This window comes from Protopterus annectens, chromosome 7.part0, assembly GCF_019279795.1.
Source record: "Protopterus annectens isolate FY-2018-M chromosome 7.part0, PAN1.0, whole genome shotgun sequence".
In the NCBI taxonomy this organism is placed as follows: Eukaryota; Metazoa; Chordata; order Ceratodontiformes; family Protopteridae; genus Protopterus; species Protopterus annectens.
Genome location: NC_056739.1, coordinates 929,208,430 through 929,230,238, shown reverse-complemented (window position 1 = coordinate 929,230,238; position 21,809 = coordinate 929,208,430). Strand labels below are relative to the sequence as shown.

General features: G+C 37.0%; 1 protein-coding gene across 1 annotated transcript in view; it reads right to left on the bottom strand.

Annotated features, from left to right (window-relative positions):
- PTPRG (protein tyrosine phosphatase receptor type G) overlaps positions 1–21,809 on the bottom strand; it is a 3,415,981-nt gene that overhangs the window by 23,772 nt on the left and 3,370,400 nt on the right. The window contains exon 30 of the mRNA XM_044077514.1: positions 20,356–20,491. Within this exon, the coding sequence (XP_043933449.1) occupies positions 20,356–20,491 (136 nt within the window). The remainder of the gene's footprint in view (positions 1–20,355; positions 20,492–21,809) is intronic.

The following is a 21,809-nucleotide window of genomic DNA, read 5'->3' as shown; positions in this document are numbered from 1 at the left end:
TATTACACAATTCTTGCTTACTACTCCAATACTATAAACCACTGCTCTACCATAATTTCTTTTGGGGTCTATATTATATTTTCGAAAGTTTCAAACATCGAACACCATATAGTCGACACCATATGCGTGATGTTTGAAATTTCAAAAATATATTAAAAAAAATAAAAAACTATACTTACGTAAACGATGTAGGCAGGGGGGGGAGCCCCCCTGCGCCCCCCCACCCCCGCTACTTAAATATTCTTACTCTGAGATCGCACTGCATTTTGAAGTAAAGGGAAAATATTCCCTAAAGCGATTTCCGTGTTACGTGCGTGACGTTTCGACCAATCGGGTTCGGTCAATATGCGTTTGCCATTTACAATGTTCAATCACATGATAGGAACCCTTTCTTTTGTACCTGCTACTATACACTGGAAATTCTTCTAAATAATCTGTGTTGTTCATGTTTTGCACTGCAAGTACAACTATAGTTAAAGACGTGTACATAATTTGTGCATTATTTGTACACATGAATATTGTGACCGGTTTGTGTGTTCATAAGTAAAACTAAGCTAAACATTTATTATATACACTGTATGGGCCAAACCAATAACCTACTTATTTCTGCTTCTACTGGGTAGTTCAGGATAAACCCAATGAGAATTTGCAAACACCTGTCCAAATGCTGAGATTTATTGTAAAAATAGTAAGGCCACCTAGAACTCTTGAGTAACTAGGGTTTTACTCAGATGTGAATACATTCAAGACAAGAACTGTAAACATTTATTGGATACAGCAATGGTATTCAAATTAGAGTGAGCAACTGGCTGTCACAGCTGCTAGGACATTAAAGAAGTACAACAGTTTAACTCTGCATTCAGGGGAAAAGATAAAGATTACTTCATAGGACAATATCTTCAACATAACTCAGTAGGAAACATTTCCCTCTTCTGAACAAATCCTAGCAGGTGGCACTCTTTGGCAACAATATTTCTGCAGTTGCTAAGGGCCTGGCTCTCAAAGTTCTACAATGTTGCTGAGATGGGAAGTCCCTTAGGAACAACCACAGGATACTTTCTTCTATTCCTTCCTGTTAGCAGGTAAAAGCCTAACAGAAAACAGGTCACTAAAGCAAATCACCATGGCCCTAATCCTTGGAAGGGAAGGTGAGTGGCATGAAGCCCTGCTGGTAGAGATGCTCTCAAATATATGCAGTTATAGTAGTTACCAATGTATCTAACTTCATGGCAGTTTCAGTCAGCAGAAAAAAAAAAAAAAAAAAGAGTTCTTGTGGTCTGCTCTACCCATCTACAAACACAAAATGGCCATAAAAGTGAGACTTCATTTTGAACTATTCCCTAGAGGTATGCCAGACTGGGCATATGACTCAAGACAAGAGGCTCTGCAAGACAGCTCTACACAGTTGAATGTTCATCTCTGACCTGGATGAATACATTCTAATGTTTTATGTAATCCTGGAGGGTGCACATGCTGCAATGATACAAACTGCCTATATGGATTCCCCTCTGAAAGGGCCACAAAGACAGCCATTCCTCTAGTACAATGAGGCTAAACATGGTTAGGAAGGAAATCAATTCTACTTCTGTAACACAAGGATATGCAAAGTGTAAGAGCACAGATACTGTCTCCCTAAAGCTTGACCTTCAAAGAGGGTAATAGGACAAACAGCTATTTAGGGAGCTCTACAAGCAGCAAAATACCCAAGTACCCTTCTGATAGCCATGGTATTAAAACAGCCTCATCTTGATACAGCTTTCCTGAGAAATAAACAGTAAAACTTATATCTGGTTCAGGGAAAAGTCTACAAATACTTAAGGACAGAAGCATAGGGCAAGTGGTATTTCTTTGATGGAAAGTCCAAAAAAAAAAAAAAAAAAAGTCATCCCACAGGTTCTGGAACATTCAGATTCCATGTGCTAAAGTAACGGCCACAAAAAAAATCATCTTCCAGGATAGCAAGTTTGTGCTGCATAAAACTGAAGGTTAAAACAGAAATAAAGTTAATGCCTCAACAATGAAATTGAAGTCTCAATCTAGAAATGGATCCTGAATGAGAGACTTAATGTTTACAGTCCATGTTAAGAAGGTATGGGATGCATCTAGTACCACAATGGACTTTTTTCTAGTGGCTCATGTAATAGTGGTATAGCTGAAAATATAACCTTTCACCATGAAAGTTTTCAAGCATGGAACAAAAGGTAATCCAGGACAAAGCCTACATGCAAGAAAAGGGATTCAGACCACTGGAATGTAACTTGAAGGCAATTAGCTTCAAAGAGCAAACTAAGTAAAGTTGTTCACTCATTTACTCGCTGTCAGCTACAATTTAAACACCAACTCTGACATGCCAAGTCTATCAAGTGTTATCTGCTCCCAAGCAGGCATATAACCTAATAGATCCGACTCTGGGATAAACTATGCTGCCCTAGTTCTGAATGACAAAATTACAAAGTACTGGAAGTGGCAAGAAGGCCAGATGTAAGGAACCTCATGCAGGGTCAAAATATTATGAACTGGACAGTTCACTCAAATGGAATTTATAATCCAAAGTGGTGAAGTACTTTCTCTGTAAATTATAAATAAGAAATACTCTGGGATATTCATATAAAGAGAAAAAATGTGTGTGTGTGTCTTTCTCCCTCTGCTCATTTGGGTGCTGCCTTGAATGCAGCCCCTCCCAAGACTATATAGGTTTGCAATGCCTGTGCACATACATTGCTATGACAACCATGCTGTGCACCCTAAACCCAACTCCATGTCTTTTACCCACGTACACTCAATGCAATCAGTGGTGGTTATGTAGCACTGTCTGTGTATAATGTCTCCCTACCTCTCCTACATTTTGCACCTGTATTTAACACAATGCAAAGGTTATACTTGTTGTGCAGACTGTATCTACAGAAATAACTTGTGAAAGCATCTAAGATACCACTGGCATGCATGACCAAAGTCAAAAAGAGGTGGTTTAATAATGACAAGAGCTCACTAATTAAACTAAACAGTAAACTAAGAGGAATAATTAAATCAAACAAGGGCAATTGTGAGGTCAAGATATCTTCCAATGCCTTTTGCAGCTATGTCCACAACATCAAAGGTACAACCTAACAGTGTGCAGAACTGGTAGTAGATGGTACCACCTTTACTGAGCAGAATGACATAGCAAAATCTGCTGGCTGACAAATTTGGCTCAAATTTCACCTCCCACTCCCCCCACCACTCCTCATGAAATCCCTACCAGTGCAACCTCTCCAACTAAACAGAAGTGTGCAGGTCATAGTGGCACTCACTAACTCTTAACAACACAGCCTCAGTGGAGCCTGACAATATCCCAGGTTGCCTTTCTTTTAATTTCTCCAAACCTTTTGGGTTTCTAACACCATGACAGGAATGGGAAAGTTCATGAAATTAGTATTACTTCAGTCTTTGATGTTAGCCAGAAGTGCCCTTTGCAGCACCCGCAATGTGTCCAGTGAAACTCCTTCTGCAATTCTTATGGAGTTGCATGCATTTGTAACACTTTAAAGTATGATTGTAAATTCTTTTTTATTAGACCTATGTATCCTAATACTACTAGAACTGCCTGGATTTCCTTCTTCCACACTGCCCTCACTTCTGCCTGCAAATCAGGGTATTTTATGATTTTGTGTCTTTCTGTATGTAAGACACTGCAGTCACTGTGTGTAGCAATTTCAATGATCAATGCTACGTTTGTCTTCTTTTCATGGACTACTATATCTGGTTTTCTCACATCTATTTTTTGAACTGTTGCTAATGGATGATCCCATGTTATATAAACTTCATAATTTTCTATGAATGTGTTGTGGCTCATGTTTCCAGTGTTTTCCAGCTACTTCAATACTATAATGTTTGCATAATCTTCAATGCAACAGTCTTGTCACATTATTATGCCTTTCAGTATACAGTCCTTATGCCATTTGTATATCACAACCAGCAACAAGATGTGGGACTGTTTTCAATTCTGTTTTACAGAACCTACATTTGTCTGTTTCTCCCATGTGTTCAATGGACTTTGTAAGCCAATGTGTATGTAAGTCCACTATCTTGAGCCACCAATATTAACCTTTCAACTTTTGGTTTAAATTCACCTCTCCTTAACCATTCCTGTGTCCAAGCTTGATCAACATGATGTTCCAAGAGTTATCTATACTTGCAACCATATTTATGCATTTTCCACATTTCTTGTCTTCTTATCTGAGCTTTCACCTTATATTCTTTCATTTTTTTGTTTTGTTTATTTTTTTTGGCACATTCAGTTGCTGCCTGATTTTTATGTTCTTCTGGTTTGATTTCCATTCATAGGCTCATAGGAAGTTACTAGGCTAATGGCCTTAGGGCCCTTACAATCCTAGCCAAGTTCTTACCCTTATCTCCACAATCAGCACCTATTGCCCCTGTCCAAGAGGGACATAGGTGGAACCCCTGGGGTGAATTTACGATCACCCATCCAATCATCCAGATTGTGTTTGAAGAGGGCCAATCAGGTGCTCTGCTTGACATGAAAGGGAATTCTGTTCCAAAGGTCTGGTAACTCTGGGAAACAAATCTATCCCTCCAGCAGGTTTTATTACTGTCACATACCAGGTTAAGGTCTTTAGAGCGAGTAACCAGTGTACCATCTGACTTGCGGATATGCAGCATTTCCAATAAAGCAGGGTCAGAGATTGCCTTATATGCAAGGCAGAGATCACTTCTGAGTAGTCTGTATGAAACAGAACAAAAATTTCTGCATGATGCTGATATGCTTCTGCTAAACTAAGCAGAGAAGTCATCTTAAACTTCCTCTCCTCATGTTTCAAAACTTTGACTATGTAAGGGACTTGTGAGGTCAGCAGATATGTACGCAATACCACGACTGCAGACCTATACATGTAATTAATTTCGAGAAGGCCTATACCTCCTTCAGGACAGGGAATATATAATCTTGGTATGCAACGATTTTTATAAATCCTCTGATGAGCATAAAGCATTGTTCTTGTTTTCCTGTCCAACATATCTAACACCTTTTTGGGGTCAGTCAATCACTTCAAAACTGTAAGTTAGGCAGGAACAGCAAACTGGTTAATTGCTTGACGTCAATGCTGTTTTTAACAGTATTAAGTCTTCGAAAATATTCCTTACTAAGTTTTATTTACATTTATTCATGTTTTATTGTTGATCCTTCATAAATTCCCAAATATTTATACACTCCCTCTTGCTCAAATTCTTTTATAACCATTCCTGTCCCAAACTGATGTTTTCTTGGTGCTGCAGCTTTCCTGCTGTAAAGGTTGCTTCTGCACATTTATCAAGACCAAATGACATTCTTATAACTGAAAAAGATTTGACCACTTGCAGCTGTGCTGTCAGTTCTTCATAAGATGAGCTATACAGTTTTAAATCATCTACAAAAAGATGAGAAGTCTTTACACTGTTTTTTTTCTGGGATGTACCAAATAAAGTTTGCCCGGAAGCAACTGCACGGCTCAGGGAAAGCCAAATTAAAAAAAAAAAATGAAGCCAGCAAGACATGACCCAGTTAAAAAACTGAAATTTAATTCATAAATCCAAAAGACAGCAAAAAATTGCACAGACCGGTTTCGGCTGGTGTCACATACACAGCCTTCATCAGTGTAACACAAGCAAAATCAAAGCTGTCATATAAATACACTCCATACAGTTGTCATTGGTCAATCCTAAAATTTGTCATTCAATCCTGGTGGGAAAAGACCACCCAGTTTGATAATCCACTTTTTTTCTTTTGAATTTAACAAAGAGTGCCAACCAGTTTTGTTAGATTTTTTACCACGAATAATATCAATTACAGTAAAAAGAAAATTAGCAGATGGATGTGTGAGTTGATGTTTATATAATGCGTTATTTAATCTACCTTTTTTAATGTTACTAGTATGCTCAGAGATTCTAAGCCTTAGTGGCCTAGAAGTTTGGCCTATATAGAAAGCCCCACATGCACACGTTGCTAAATAAATTAGCCAATCAGTACTACAATTCGCAAAGAACTTTATGTCATATACAATGGGGGAATTCCTGCTTGTAAATTCCTTCGTTTTGGATATCTTGGGGCAATTAATACAGTGTCCACAGGGATAACATCCTACAGGAATGGTACCAGTAATGGTAGTTTGAAAAGGTTCTAAACCTCCAATGTCATGTGAATGTTTGTAATGGCTAAAGGTACTGCCTAAATTTCTGCCTTTCCTAAAAGAAAACAAACATTTGGGGGGGAATTGAAGATAATTCATTATCGTATAATAGAAGATTCCAATGTCTATGAATACTCTGGATAAGAGCATCAGAATTTCTTCCATAAGTGGTAGTGAATCTAATGGGATGAACAGTTGAAACAATATCAGATTTATAAGCAAGTAAATCTTCCCTATTCATATGTCCAACTTTGTGTATTGCATCAAAAACATGACCTATCTTGTATCCCCTGGTCCTGAAGCGGCTAGTCAGATCTTTACTTTGTTCATGGTAGGATGTTTCATCAGAGCAAATTCGTTTCAGTCTAATAAACTGAGACTTTGGAATATTTTTGGATATGTGTGGGGGATGAAAGCTGGAAGCATGTAAAATGGTGTTATATTCCAGGTGTTTCCTGTATACCTTGGTACCTAAGGTGTCATCAGGTAATCTGTTGATCAAGACATCAAGGAAAGTGATATTGTCATGATCATAGTGTAAAGTAAACTCGATACCCCATTGATTGTTGTTGAGATATGCCAGGAAATCATACAACTCATCTAGTTCACCCCTCCATACTGCCCAGCAATCATCAAGGTATCTTCTCCAAATATCAAGATGTTCTAAGTAAATATTATGTACGGAGTTGTAAATCAAATCTTTCTCCACATAAGCCATAAAAAGGTCCGCATAAATAGGCGCAAAAGATGAGCCCATGGCGGTACCCTTAGTCTGCCAATAGCAGACATCTTGATGGAAGAAAACATTGTTATTCAAAACATAGGATGCCATATCCAAAAGAAATTCATTAAATTCACATGAGTATAATCCAGAAACATCCAACCAATAAGATAAAGCTTCTAAGCCACCAGAATGAGGAATGTTTGTATATAGTGCACTTACATCAAAAGTGCACATCCACCAATCCGGATCCAGTTGTGTATCCTTAATGATCTGTAGAAAATTGGTAGTGTCACGTAATCGTGAACGAATGGATGTTAAAAGAGGTTTTAGCTTGTCAGTCAGAAAAAGTGAAGGGTTCTGTGATATAACCCCTGCCTGAAACAATGGGTCTTCCCGGAGGATGTGTGGGATTTTTGTGTATCTTTGGTAAAAAGTAAATATATTGATTAGAGGAATCATGAACTAACAATTGGTGCATAAGATTAGTATCAATAATACAAGCTTCTTTGGCATGTGAAAGAAATTGTTTGATTTCATTTTGGAATCTGGAAGTCGGATTAATAACCACTTTGACATAATATTTTTCATTGGACAATTGTCTGAGAGCTTCCTGATTGTAATAATTCCAATCTAAAACAACAACAGCACCCCCTTTGTCTGCTGAGATAACAACAGTATCGCGATTATATTGAATATTTCTGATAGCTTGTTGTTCTTGGATAGTGATGTTGTTAGATCGACAATCAGAAAAAGATTGCACAGAATGAAGGTCTTTAAGAATATTATTCTGAAATTGTGAAACAACAGGGTGCATAGGTGGATTAAATTGTGATTTATGATATGTAAATTTATCTGAAACACCAAAATTGTTAGTAGAACCAAAAAACATTCTTAGATTCAATAATCTACAAAAAGATACAACATCCTCTGCAAATGAATCTTCACTGACAAAAAAAACAGGGATAAATGTAAGACCTTTATTAAGGATAGCAACTTCAATAGGTGATAAAACACAGCTTGACAAATTTAAAACATTATTGTGTACTGGTGGGTCTACTTGTTCATGACATGGTGTAATAAACCTTGAATGTCCCTTATGGCCTTTGTGTTTCCTCCCCCCTCTTTTATAACTACTCCTAAAGGGACACCAACAGGTGTTCTCTTGGGGGTGGGTGACCCGGAAGCAGTCTGCAGCTCATTCTCAGGGCCTGAGGAAAGTTCCTCCGTAGAGGAACCCGTATCTGAGATGTAATTATGCTTAAGAATAGATTTGGGTCTTTTTCTTTTCAAAGGACGATTGTGTTGAATATTAAATTTAACATGTTTAACTACATTGAATGGATTATTGCGTTGACAGCCACCAAATCCCTATTATATTTTTGAATTCTCTTTGTTTTGAGTTGGGTCTCCAAGTTATTTAAATCAGAAGCCACCCTGTCAAGTTGTTTAAGAAAAAAGGTTCTTTTTCAAATGGTTTAATGTCATTGGCAAGGCCAAGGACTGTATTGACCTCCTTGTCAATTGTGCACTCATAATATTTATTGAGTGCCTTGACAAAGGACATACTTGCTTGATGTTGAATTCCTGCCCATTCTTGTGATAATTCTTCATCTATGTCTGACACTAGAGGCTGAATCCTTACCCTCAAACCCCGTGGGGTGATGTTTTTTGTAATATACGCTTTGAACAACTTGGCATGCCATACATTCGATCTCAATATTCGCAAATGTTTATGAAGTTTGTCAAATGCAAGACTGCAAGTAGCTTCAGACCCTATGGCTGCTCCAGAATTTGTATAATCAGTAATGGAGCCCAGACCAAATGCACTCAAATCTTCTCTATCAGAAGATAATCCAGATACTAAAGTTATCAAATCCATTTTGAAGGATACAACCAAAAAAGGACAATAATAGCAACAAGGCTACGTCAATCAGTGAGACAATGATAGACACAAATATGGACTACGTCTCCACACACAAATAGGTCAAGATCCAAAAAATGGCAAAATTATCAATTGGCAAGTGAGGACCATAATATAAATCAAGTTGGCAAAGGTGACTTATTGAAAAAATAAATAAATCCGAGATCCACTAGGAAACAAAGAATGGCAATAACCCATAAAGTCTAGAGAAAAAAGGAGGGCTAGACTATCAATGGCAATAATCCAGGTCCTTCAACAAAATAGAAACCCCCAACCTAATATGAGGATGATAAAATATCCATGTAATCCACAAAGTGGGTCAATAGGATGATGTGTATAAAGGAATACAATAATACAAAACATATAGTATTATAAATGACAACTGTAAGATGCCCATGCGAAAATGAAAGTATACATCAACAGCGATATGTGTCTAATAAAAAGAAAAACTTGAGACATCAATTCTGAGATCAAGAAATATTGTACTGTGGATGTAGAAATAATGTATAATAAAAATATATATGCATCTGGGAAGAAATATGGCCAAATGATTATTTTAACCACGTAAATGGCAAACTGATATGAATGTCCAAAGGTGCATATTAGTGCCCAAAATGTATAAGGAGAAACAGGGAAAGACTCCCCTAACATCTAAATGGTATTCAACAATCCTAGCAACATGCTAATGGAACTGAAAAACTTGCCCACCAAACAGTAAATATAAATCAACAATGATGACAATAATGTGTACCAAATAGCTCTAAATAGTTGGTGTAGATGCTGTAAATATGGTCCCAAGCAAAAGCTAGCTAGCATAGAGATATCTAAATTGCAAATATAAGCTAGCGCCAGTTAAATAACACACATAATAAATACTAATGGAATAAACCATCAGCACAGACCCAATACATAGTGAGCAAAAACGTATATGCACACAAACTATACACAAAAATGGCAATGAGAAGTGCAATATATGTGCTGAATCATAAGTTAAGCTCCCTCATAATGAGCTAAGAATACAGATAGTATCTAAATGTCTGATAATCATTCCGAAGTATGTAAATCCAAAACATACTTATACTTGAAGCAAAATGATGTCAGTAAGACAGGAAAAAACAGTACATTAATATATATTAAGCAATACAATATATATAATACAGAACAGTGTATTGTATGCATATATCTTGAATTGCAAACCATAGAAAAAAGTCAATGGTAATAAATAACGAATTGTAAATTGCAGATGTAAAAATCAAGATGGCGCCAACTGTATATCACCGGACGTATGCCTGCATTCAAAGAGGCAGAAAAACACAATGTCCCAAAAGGAGACAACAATAATAAAGTTCAATGAAAGTCAAATGTTGAATGTCATCTGCAATCGCACTTAACAAGATTCTTAATCACCAGAAAAGTCATATGGAAACATTGTTCATATCCATGGCCCTCTGAATAAGAAACAGCATGTAGATAATCACAAAAAATAAAATATTGCATATATGAAGAATTAGTCACACTATACTAGTACCAGAAGCACCAAACGCATCTAATGTCCTCCAAAAACATTGCCAGTTGCGACTCGAGCCAAAATAGATGTAAAATGTATCCCCGAGAAACGAGTCAGCAGCAAAAAGCCTCAATAGATTATTCAGAGGCTACGCATTAACAGGAACAATACATGCTGGATAAAAAATCCTCAGCAGGAGTAGTTCTCAGAAAAAAACCCAACTTGGTACAAACGAACAAGAAAATAACAGCATAGCCAGGCCAAAGAGTAAGCTGCAGACTGCACCGTCATCACACCACCGAATAAACGGAAACTCCAGGCAGGAGGGAGGCGGAACTTCCTGTCGAAATCAATCAACCAATGGAAATAATGCACAGATGATGCATTAAATATACTTCAATGTTACACCAATGAGTATATAATCCAAACTCGAAAAAATAGGGTCCAAACGGAAAAACATATATAATCCAAACAGAAAAAAGTATATGGATGCTATTGCCATGGTAAAAATATTTAAAAATACAGAAAAATAAGCTGACGCATCAGCGAAAATAAATTAACCCAGGCAAATAGTCATGAAGCAAAAATGAAAACTGGTTGAACACAATTGTAAATTGTCATAAGAATGTGGAGGAAGCAAATACAACATGCTCTCCAATAATAATATATATTAGAAAAATGAAGTTTGGTCAAAACCAAACAACACAGTGGGTCCAGGCTTCCAGCAAACACAAAACTAAAGTCATGTACCAAATAAAGTTTGCCCGGAAGCAACTGCACGGCTCAGGGAAAGCCAAATAAAAAAAAAAAATTAAGCCAGCAAGACATGACCCAGTTAAAAACTGAAATTTAATTCATAAATCCAAAAGACAGCAAAAAGTTGCACAGACCGGTTTTGGCTGGTGTCACATACACAGCCTTCATCATCTCATTGCCATTTTTGTGTATAGTTTGTGTGCATATACGCTTTTGCTCACTATGTATTGGGTCTGTGCTGATGGTTTATTCCATTAGTATTTATTATGTGTGTTATTTAACTGGCGCTAGCTTATATTTGCAATTTAGATATCTCTATGCTAGCTAGCTTTTGCTTGGGACCATATTTACAGCATCTACACCAACTATTTAGAGCTATTTGGTACACATTATTGTCATCATTGTTGATTTATATTTACTGTTTGGTGGGCAAGTTTTTCAGTTCCATTAGCATGTTGCTAGGATTGTTGAATACCATTTAGATGTTAGGGGAGTCTTTCCCTGTTTCTCCTTATACATTTTGGGCATTAATATGCACCTTTGGAAATTCATATCAGTTTGCCATTTACGTGGCTAAAATAATCATTTGGCCATATTTCTTCCCAGATGCATATATATTTTTATTATACATTATTTCTACATCCACAGTACAATATTTCTTGATCTCAGAATTGATGTCTCAAGTTTTTCTTTTTATTAGACACATATCGCTGTTGATGTATACTTTCATTTTCGCATGGGCTTCTTACAGTTGTCATTTATAATACTATATGTTTTGTATTATTGTATTCCTTTATACACATCATCCTATTGACCCACTTTGTGGATTACATGGATATTTTATCATCCTCATATTAGGTTGGGGGTTTCTATTTTGTCGAAGGACCTGGATTATTGCCATTGATAGTCTAGCCCTCCTTTTTTCTCTAGACTTTATGGGTTATTGCCATTCTTTGTTTCCTAGTGGATCTCGGATTTATTTATTTTTTCAATAAGTCACCTTTGCCAACTTGATTTATATTTTGGTCCTCACTTGCCAATTGATAATTTTGCCATTTTTTGGATCTTGACCTATTTGTGTGTGGAGACGTAGTCCATATTTGGGTCTATCATTGTCTCACTGATTGACGTAGCCTTGTTGCTATTATTGTCCTTTTTTGGTTGTATCCTTCAAAATGGATTTGATAACTTTAGTATCTGGATTATCTTCTGATAGAGAAGATTTGAGTGCATTTGGTCTGGGCTCCATTACTGATCATACAAATTCTGGAGCAGCCATAGGGTCTGAAGCTACTTGCAGTCTTGCATTTGACAAACTTCATAAACATTTGCGAATATTGAGATCGAATGTATGGCACGCCAAGTTGTTCAAAGCGTATATTACAAAAAACATCACCCCACGGGGTTTGAGGGTAAGGATTCAGCCTCTAGTGCCAGACATAGATGAAGAATTATCACAAGAATGGGCAGGAATTCAACATCAAGCAAGTATGTCCTTTGTCAAGGCACTCAATAAATATTATGAGCGCACAATTGACAAGGAGGTCAATACAGTCCTTGGCCTTGCCAATGACGTTAAACCATTTGAAAAAGAACCTTTTTTTGTTAAACAACTTGACAGGGTGGCTTCTGATTTAAATAACTTAGAGACGCAACTCAAAACAAAGAAAATTCAAAAATATAATAGGGATTTGGCGGACTATCAAGGCAATAATCCATTCAATGTAGTTAAACATGTTAAATTTAATATTCAACACAATCGTCCTTCGAAAAGAAAAAGACCCAAATCTATTCTTAAGCATAATTACATCTCAGATACTGGTTCCTCTACGGAGGAACTTTCCTCAGGCCCTGAGAGTGAGCTGCAGACTGCTTCCGGGTCACCCACCCCCAAGAGAACACCTGTTGGTGTCCCTTTAGGAGTAGGTATAAAAGAGGGGGGAGGAAACACAAAGGCCATAACGGACATTCAAGGTTTATTACACCATGTCATGAACAAGTAGACCCACCAGTACACAATAATGTTTTAAATTTGTCAAGCTATGTTTTATCACCTATTGAAGTTGCTATCCTTAATAAAGGTCTTACATTTGCCCCTGTTTTTTTTGTCAGTGAAGATTCATTTGCAGAGGATGTTGTATCTTTTTGTAGATTATTGAATCTAAGAATGTTTTTTGGTTCTACTAACAATTTTGGTGTTTCAGATAAATTTACATATCATAAATCACAATTTAATCCACCTATGCACCCTGTTGTTTCACTATTTTAGAATAATATTCTTAAAGATCTTCATTATGTGCGATCTGTTTCTGATTGTCGATCTAACAACATCACTATCCAAGAACAACAAGCTATCAGAAATATTCAATATAATCGCGATATTGTTGTTATCTCAGCAGACAAAGGGGGTGCTGTTGTTGTTTTAGATTGGAATTATTACAATCAGGAAGCTCTCAGACAATTGTCCAATGAAAAATATTATGTTAAAATGGTTATTAATCCGACTTCCAGATTCCAAAATGAAATCGAACAATTTCTTTCACATGCCAAAGAAGCTTGTATTATTGATACTAATCTTATGCACCAATTGTTAGTTCATGATTCCTCTAATCAATATATTTACTTTTTACCAAAGATACACAAAAATCCCACACATCCTCCGGGAAGACCCATTGTTTCAGGCAGGGGTTATATCACAGAACCCCTTTCACTTTTTCTGACTGACAAGCTAAAACCTCTTTTAACATCCATTCGTTCACGATTACGTGACACTACCAATTTTCTACAGATCATTAAGGATACACAACTGGATCCGGATTGGTGGATGTGCACTTTTGATGTAAGTGCACTATATACAAACATTCCTCATTCTGGTGGCTTAGAAGCTTTATCTTATTGGTTGGATGTTTCTGGATTATACTCATGTGAATTTAATGAATTTCTTTTGGATATGGCATCCTATGTTTTGAATAACAATGTTTTCTTCTATCAAGATGTCTGCTATTGGCAGACTAAGGGTACCACCATGGGCTCATCTTTTGCGCCTATTTATGCAGACCTTTTTATGGCTTATGCGGAGAAAGATTTGATTTACAACTCCGTACATAATATTTACTTAGAACATCTTGATATTTGGAGAAGATACCTTGATGATTGCTGGGCAGTATGGAGGAGTGAACTAGATGAGTTGTATGATTTCCTGGCATATCTCAACAACAATCAATGGGTTATCGAGTTTACTTTACACTATGATCATGACAATATCACTTTCCTTGATGTCTTGATCAACAGATTACCTGATGACACCTTAGGTACCAAGGTATACAGGAAACACCTGGAATATAACACCATTTTACATTCTTCCAGCTTTCATCCCCCACACATATCCAAAAATATTCCAAAGTCTCAGTTTATTAGACTGAAATTAATTTGCTCTGATGAAACATCCTACCATGAACAAAGTAAAGATCTGACTAGCCGCTTCAGGACCAGGGGATACAAGATAGGTCATGTTTTTGATGCAATACACAAAGTTGGACATATGAATAGGGAAGATTTACTTGCTTATAAATCTGATATTGTTTCAACTGTTCATCCCATTAGATTCACTACCACTTATGGAAGAAATTCTGATGCTCTTATCCAGAGTATTCATAGACATTGGAATCTTCTATTATACGATAATGAATTATCTTCAATTCCCCCCAAATGTTTGTTTTCTTTTAGGAAAGGCAGAAATTTAGGCAGTACCTTTAGCCATTACAAACATTCACATGACATTGGAGGTTTAGAACCTTTTCAAACTACCATTACTGGTACCATTCCTGTAGGATGTTATCCCTGTGGACACTGTATTAATTGCCCCAAGATATCCAAAACGAAGGAATTTACAAGCAGGAATTCCCCCATTGTATATGACATAACGTTCTTTGCGAATTGTAGTACTGATTGGCTAATTTATTTAGCAACGTGTACATGTGGGGCTTTCTATATAGGCCAAACTTCTAGGCCACTAAGGCTTAGAATCTCTGAGCACACTAGTAACATTAAAAAAGGTACATTAAATAATGCATTATATAAACATCAACTCACACATCCATCTGCTAATTTTCTTTTTACTGTGATTGATATTATTCGTGGTAAAAAATCTAACAAAACTGGCTGGCACTCTTTGTTAAATTCAAAAGAAAAAAAGTGGATTATCAAACTGGGTGGTCTTTTCCCACCAGGATTGAATGACAAATTTTAGGATTGACCAATGACAACTGTGTGGAGTGTATTTATATGACAGCTTTGATTTTGCTTGTGTTACACTGATGAAGGCTGTGTATGTGACACCAGCCAAAACCGGTCTGTGCAATTTTTTGCTGTCTTTTGGATTTATGAATTAAATTTCAGTTTTTTAACTGGGTCATGTCTTGCTGGCTTAATTTTTTTTTTTTTTTTTTTTTCTGGGAGCCAAATTGTAGCCATGACCTAATCTGTTAGGTAGACAACTTAATGGGTTATGGGCAAGACAATACTGCAGCAGTGACAGAGAGTCACCCTGGAATATCCCCCTTTGCATTTGTATCCCTGGGATAATAATTAGTGCTTTATCATGGCTTAACTGCAAAGTGGTTTGCCACTATTTCATGTTCACTGTAATGTAATTGACCAGTGTAGAGTGCATCTTATACATTTTTAAGCACTCTTTTATCCATGAATGTGCAATGCTATCAAATGCTTTTCTGTAGTCAATCCATGCCATATTTAGATTGTTCCTCTTTTTACAGTTCTCCATTACGACTATTTAACAGCAAATGATCCTTTGTTTCATATACTTTCTTTTATTACCCCTTTGTTCTATTGCCACAAATGAGTTTTCTTCTAAATGACTATAAACTCTGTTCGTATCTATTCCAGTGTATAGTTTATAAGTTGTCAGAAGGCAAGTTACTGGTCTATGTTTTTTAGGATAGCTTACAGGTCAACTCAATTAGGAGCATTGTTTTTCCTATTGTTAAGCAGGCTGGCATTTGGTCAGGATGCACATATATACAATTCTTACTCATGGCTAAATCTTCATGTAAAGGTGTTTGGCCAGAAGTTAGGTACTGCATCTGGGTCTCAGGTTTTCCAGTTAGGAGCTTTTCTTAACTTTGTTTCAATCTCTCTGGCCGTTACTTCATCCCATTTCATATCCTGTACCCTTGAACCTTATTCTTCATTTTACTTTTTCTATCCAGTCAGCATACTTATCTTCCACAGACTCTTCATGAATACGTCTCCAAAATACATCTGTTTCTTTTTTTTTTTTTTTTTTATTTGGTGGTATTTTAATTCCTTTTGCCTTGTTTCTCAATTCTCTATAAAACATTTTTGGGTCATCAGTAAATTTCTTATTTTTGTATTTTTCCTCTATATTTATCTGCATATCTTCTAAGTTTTTCTGCCTGTGCTGATATCTAGTCAAAAGTACCCTTGACAATTGGGCTGGAAACTGTAAATTCATCTCTGGGCTGGCTCCTATGTCTCTTATAGACAGAGAGCAACAGTAAACATCCCCTAACTAACATAACCCCCACACACAACTTTTTAGCAACCTCATAACTAACATACCCCTCCTAAGAAACACCCCTTCCAAATTAAGATACACATGTTACAAGGGGATGCAGTTGGGTTGGGTGGCTACGATTACAAAGGCACTGGTGGCCGTTAGCCTAGTATAATACCTATGAACAGCATACAGCCTATTCCTAGTGTGCGTCCTACACACTGGTAAAATGTTTAAGTGCCTTTAGCACAAACAAAATGCACTACACACAGTATGTGATACTGCATGCATCTGCAGTTAATTTGCTACCTTCCACAGTCCTCATTCGGTTGCCCCCTACCTTATCCACTAATTGCATAACACCAGCACAGAATACATATCATCCATAGTGTGTGACTCAGCATGCATACAAGCACAAAATCATCTGCATGTGTTGTGTCCTACAATGTTTTCTATCTCAACACCGTCCCCTGATGCCAAGTTTTCAAACATTCACTCCTGCCAGTATGTAGATTTCAACCTGTTCATTCTTCAGTTTCAAATATTCCACATTTCTCTCCTCGCCCATGATGACTCTTTACTTAGTTCTTGCATTCCCTGAAAAATACATACACTTTTTAATGCAATACTTATGCTTGTCCTGCTGTCTGATACTATAGCAGGTAAATAATATGCCATTATAGTAACACCCCTTAGATCACAGCTGTCCTGCTGTCCGATACTATAGCAGATACATAAAATCCCATTATAGTAACACCCCTTAGGTCACAGGTGTCCTGCTGTCTGATACTGTAGCAGGTACATAATATCCCTTTATTTTACTTTATTTTACATTTATTAGTCAGATAGGTACCCTGATCTGAAGCCCCTTTTCAGGCGCAACCTGGGCCAAATAGCAACAGAGGACAGTATTATACAAAGAAATACACATGCAAACAACAATAACAGTGCAAGAACAAATCACATTAAAAACTCACAGTTGTACGAATAAATAAAAAAAGCAAGAAGCATTAACAAAAGTTGCTGGAACTGCAGTAAGTCAATGTGGAAGAGTGGGGAAGTTTATTTACAAAGGAAGGTGAAATTGGGAGGATTAGAGAAGATGATGGGTACAGAGGGAGAGAAGAGGTTAATGGGAGGGGGGTGATGAGACAGTAAAATCAAAAGTAGTGGGTCTGATGTATGTAAGGTAGAAAGGTGAGAGGGTTGGCCTTAATTTTAGCATGAGTAATATCACTATATAGTAAGATATTGCCACGGTGGTGCAGCGGTAGTGTTGTTGCCTCACAGCAAGAGGTTCTTCCATTCGATTCTCGGCTTGGGTTGGGAGTGCCTTCTTTGTGGAGTCTGCATGTCCTCCCCGCGGTCGAGTGGCCATTCGAAAGACAAGCGTTGAATGGGCTTGCCTTCGTTGAAGGTTAGGCATCGGGCTGGCAACTCGACACCATAAAAACCAACTGCCAATCATTAGCAGACTGGAGTTCCGCTGTGGCGACCCCTGACCGGGAAAAGCCAAAAGACAAACAACAATAACTATCACTATATCATAAGGTCGGCCAAGGGTCCAACTAGAAGCTGAGGTATTTAAACTGATGTACTCAAAGGTAATGGAGGTTAGACTAAAATCTGGGTAGATGGCAAGTCACATACATGTGCTACAGAGCACAGCTTCAATTTTTTTTCTTATACTTTAAACACAGCATGAGGCCTAACTAGTATAACCACGCATGAATTATATAAAGATTTCTAGACAGGGATGTACTAATAGTTTTTGATGATTTGTTTGCAGACATAATAATCAAGTTATCTGAATAAAGCTTTGCTGGAATACTAGGAAGTAAGATCAGGGATTAATACTTGTAAATGGCAGTGGACCCAATACTGACCCAGTGGACCCAATACTGACCCATATGGTATCCATATGTCTGTTTGCTCTGGGTGAGAGATGCAGTCATTTAGATTTTTACTGTAGAAAGACAGCTATGCATCTGGATGAGTGGAAGAGGGGTAAGGCCATAATGTTTTAATTTTACTGAGTAGATGATTTTAGGTAGTAGTTTTACGGAGTGCTGACCAGACTTGAAGATAAATCTGCCTTGGTTTGTTTTTCAGTTTTCTTCTACCTGTGTTTAGCAGGCTGTGATTAATAAGGGATAACATGGTTATTTACATTACTCTGGCTCTTTCTAAACCCATGTTCCTTCATTGTACGGAGTTTGCAGCCAAGAGAATGTAAAGCAAACAATCTCTGCTGACAAAGATCTTTCTAAACTCTTAAGGAATGACCAGATGAGTGAGACTGGCAAAAAGGATACAGGATGATTTTATGGCCCTTGTTTAGGTAAAGGCATAACTGTGGCTATATTCCAAAGGTTAATGAAGGTCTATGCAGTTAAAGGGTAACAATATTCTGGAAAAGAATGGATATGAAGGACTGATATACCTTAACGAACTTCAGAGCCGTTATCCGATCTGAATGCACCACGAATTGGTACATTTTGAACTTCCAGTTTACTTCTTGTAGAATAACCTGGAGGAAAATGGACAAGGGGAGAAAGCCCTAGAAACTGACATGAAGGTAGTTACCGGAACTAGCTTAGCTAAGAAGGTAGCTTACGGGTTGCATCAGTAATGTTGAACAGACAAGTTTAGAAACAGTTGCAGTGGAAGTGATGTTTTGGAAGCCTTGAGATAGTGAGGTACTTTGCTATGGTGGCGCACCCCATTAGATTACTGATCTTATTTCAAAAACACTTTAGGTAACCAGAAATCCTTACTTGCAGGAATGTAGACTTTGCATTGTCAACAACGTTTTTTGCATCTGCTTCTAGCTGATGTTAATCCAGTCAGATTGGGAATTTAACACCTTGAATGTTTGCCCTGATGATTTTTTTTTCCTGTTTCTGTTTTTAACTTCTGTTGATAACCAAGGTGAAAGTAACTAAGGTGAAAAGTTGTGGCAGATGCTATTTAAATAAGGGATGGTTAACATTTATTTTGTGGTCTGGGAGTATACTGAGCAGGTGCTCTAAATTTATGTTGCAATCATTTTCTGATGAAATCAGAACCATACAAGTCAACTCAGTCAGCACCGAACACACAAGGATTATGCTGAAAAGCTCTGTAAGTGATCATTTTGCAGTAGTTTTCTGTTTCTTGGTAGAGAAAAAGACAAGACATGGCAAAATGCATATGGAAGAATACAAACAATCTAGAACTAGTGGAGCAGTGAACCCATGGGGGGGGGGGGTGCAAACAGAAATCTAATATTGAGTACTTGATTTGATCAGTCCTAGCTGGCTGTGTAACAGTCTGTGTTAACGGCCCATCTGCATGAGACAGGGAAGTGCTACTGCTGGAAGGAGGTTTGTCTAGAACAAGCAACACGAATGGCAAAAAGTCATAACTCAGAATGCAATATAAACAAGAATACCGAGTCAAAATATGCCAAAGGTAGTGACCTAATTTAAAAGCATGGCAGTACAGACAAATCAAAAGAAAGGGAAAATAACAGTAAGTTAAGTTTTTTGTTTGTTCCAGTGCATCAAACTACATTCACAGCAAATGCCAGCGAAGGTAGTTAAAAATGTAGGCAGCCATAATGAAGTGTCTGGTTTCAAAGTTTACAAAAATTTAGAATTATTAACCACAATCATATCCTGTGACATTCAGTCATCATTAGCTACAATGAAACATTAATCTCAGTAACTTAATTTTATTTATTTTTTTATAAAGTCCCTGACTTACAATATCTGTGAAGACACCTGGTCTCATGAGGTTGATCATCTTTGCAACCTGGTAAACATCAACTGCATTTTCACTCTCCAGCTGTTGGGACAGGTTTGTGAGGGCACATAGCATTCCAGCGGAAACTGCTCCAAACCTATGTGACAAAAAACATATTCCTGTTACAGGAAAAGTAGGTTTCAAATGCATTCGTGTGATGTTACAGCTCTGAAATACTGCAATTGTTTTCTTTTAGTGAGTAAAGTTGACATTGATAATACTATTAAAAATATACTTCTCAGAAAGTTTAAAATTTATTTTCACAGCATAATTACCATAAGGTTACCAGACAACGACAGGTTCACACAGCTGGTTCTGTAAATAGTTTTGAAATGCTACTGAAAGAGAAACTCAAGTAACAAACATACCTGACATAACAGAAAACACAGAGCACATAGTTGCAGAACAAATCAAACAACTACTTATTAAGGTACTAAAAAACTTTTCAACATCATTATTTACATTCATAATGAATACTTTTCAAGGCAGACACACATAAAGCAACAGATCAAATTGTGAAGATGCATGAAGGCTGCCAGCTTAGCTAGATAGAATTTTGTACATAATTCTGTCTTTGTAAATATTAATACAAGCCATAGGCTTGTTCTCTTAAATGTGAGAAGACAGTATTGGATGTTGAACTGCAAAAATGTAACAACAGTGCACTCTGCTGTAAGAAAGATGATAAGTCAAGCATTTTATGGCTGTTTGATCTCAGGACTCGAAGCAGTGGCGTCTGAACCAGCAAGTTCTTTCTATTGTTTTGAGACCAGAGTTAATTGCTAGACTTTACAAATATAACATCTTTAATTGCTTTAGTTTCCTGACCAGGTGCAAGCTTTCTAAGATGTAAATGTAGAGTTTCTCTTAGCCTGGGAAACCAGAGAATTGTTAAGAATGATGTAATCTAAAATGAGTCAGGAGGATGTATTATCAATTTAAAGGACTGTCTCAGAGACAGAGCATTTTGGATTTTGTTTAAAGCTGACAACTCACCAGTACTCTGCTTTGCTCTATATGTAAGTTTATTTAGAACTGTGATTACAATTAGATATAGATAGAAAATAGTATGTTTAGCTGTTTTCTGTATTGATATCAGAACTATTCTACTGTATTATTTTAAACATTTTCCTGTGATCTCTGAACTCTTGACTAGCACTGTGTGGTAAGAAGTACTGTCTTGTGTTTCTATTATTAAATATTTTAAACCTTTCAACTGTGGCTGTTTTGTGTAGAGAATTTAAGCTCTAAAATACATTGCATGTATACAGTGATATTGTACAAAGCCACTCCAACAGTCTAGCTGCTCAGTCACACTTAGTATTTGGATAATATTGCAAAGTAATAATTGGACACCCTTTAGTAAGGGCCTTATTAGTAACTGATATTAGTGGTTGCTGGTAGTGATTTCTACC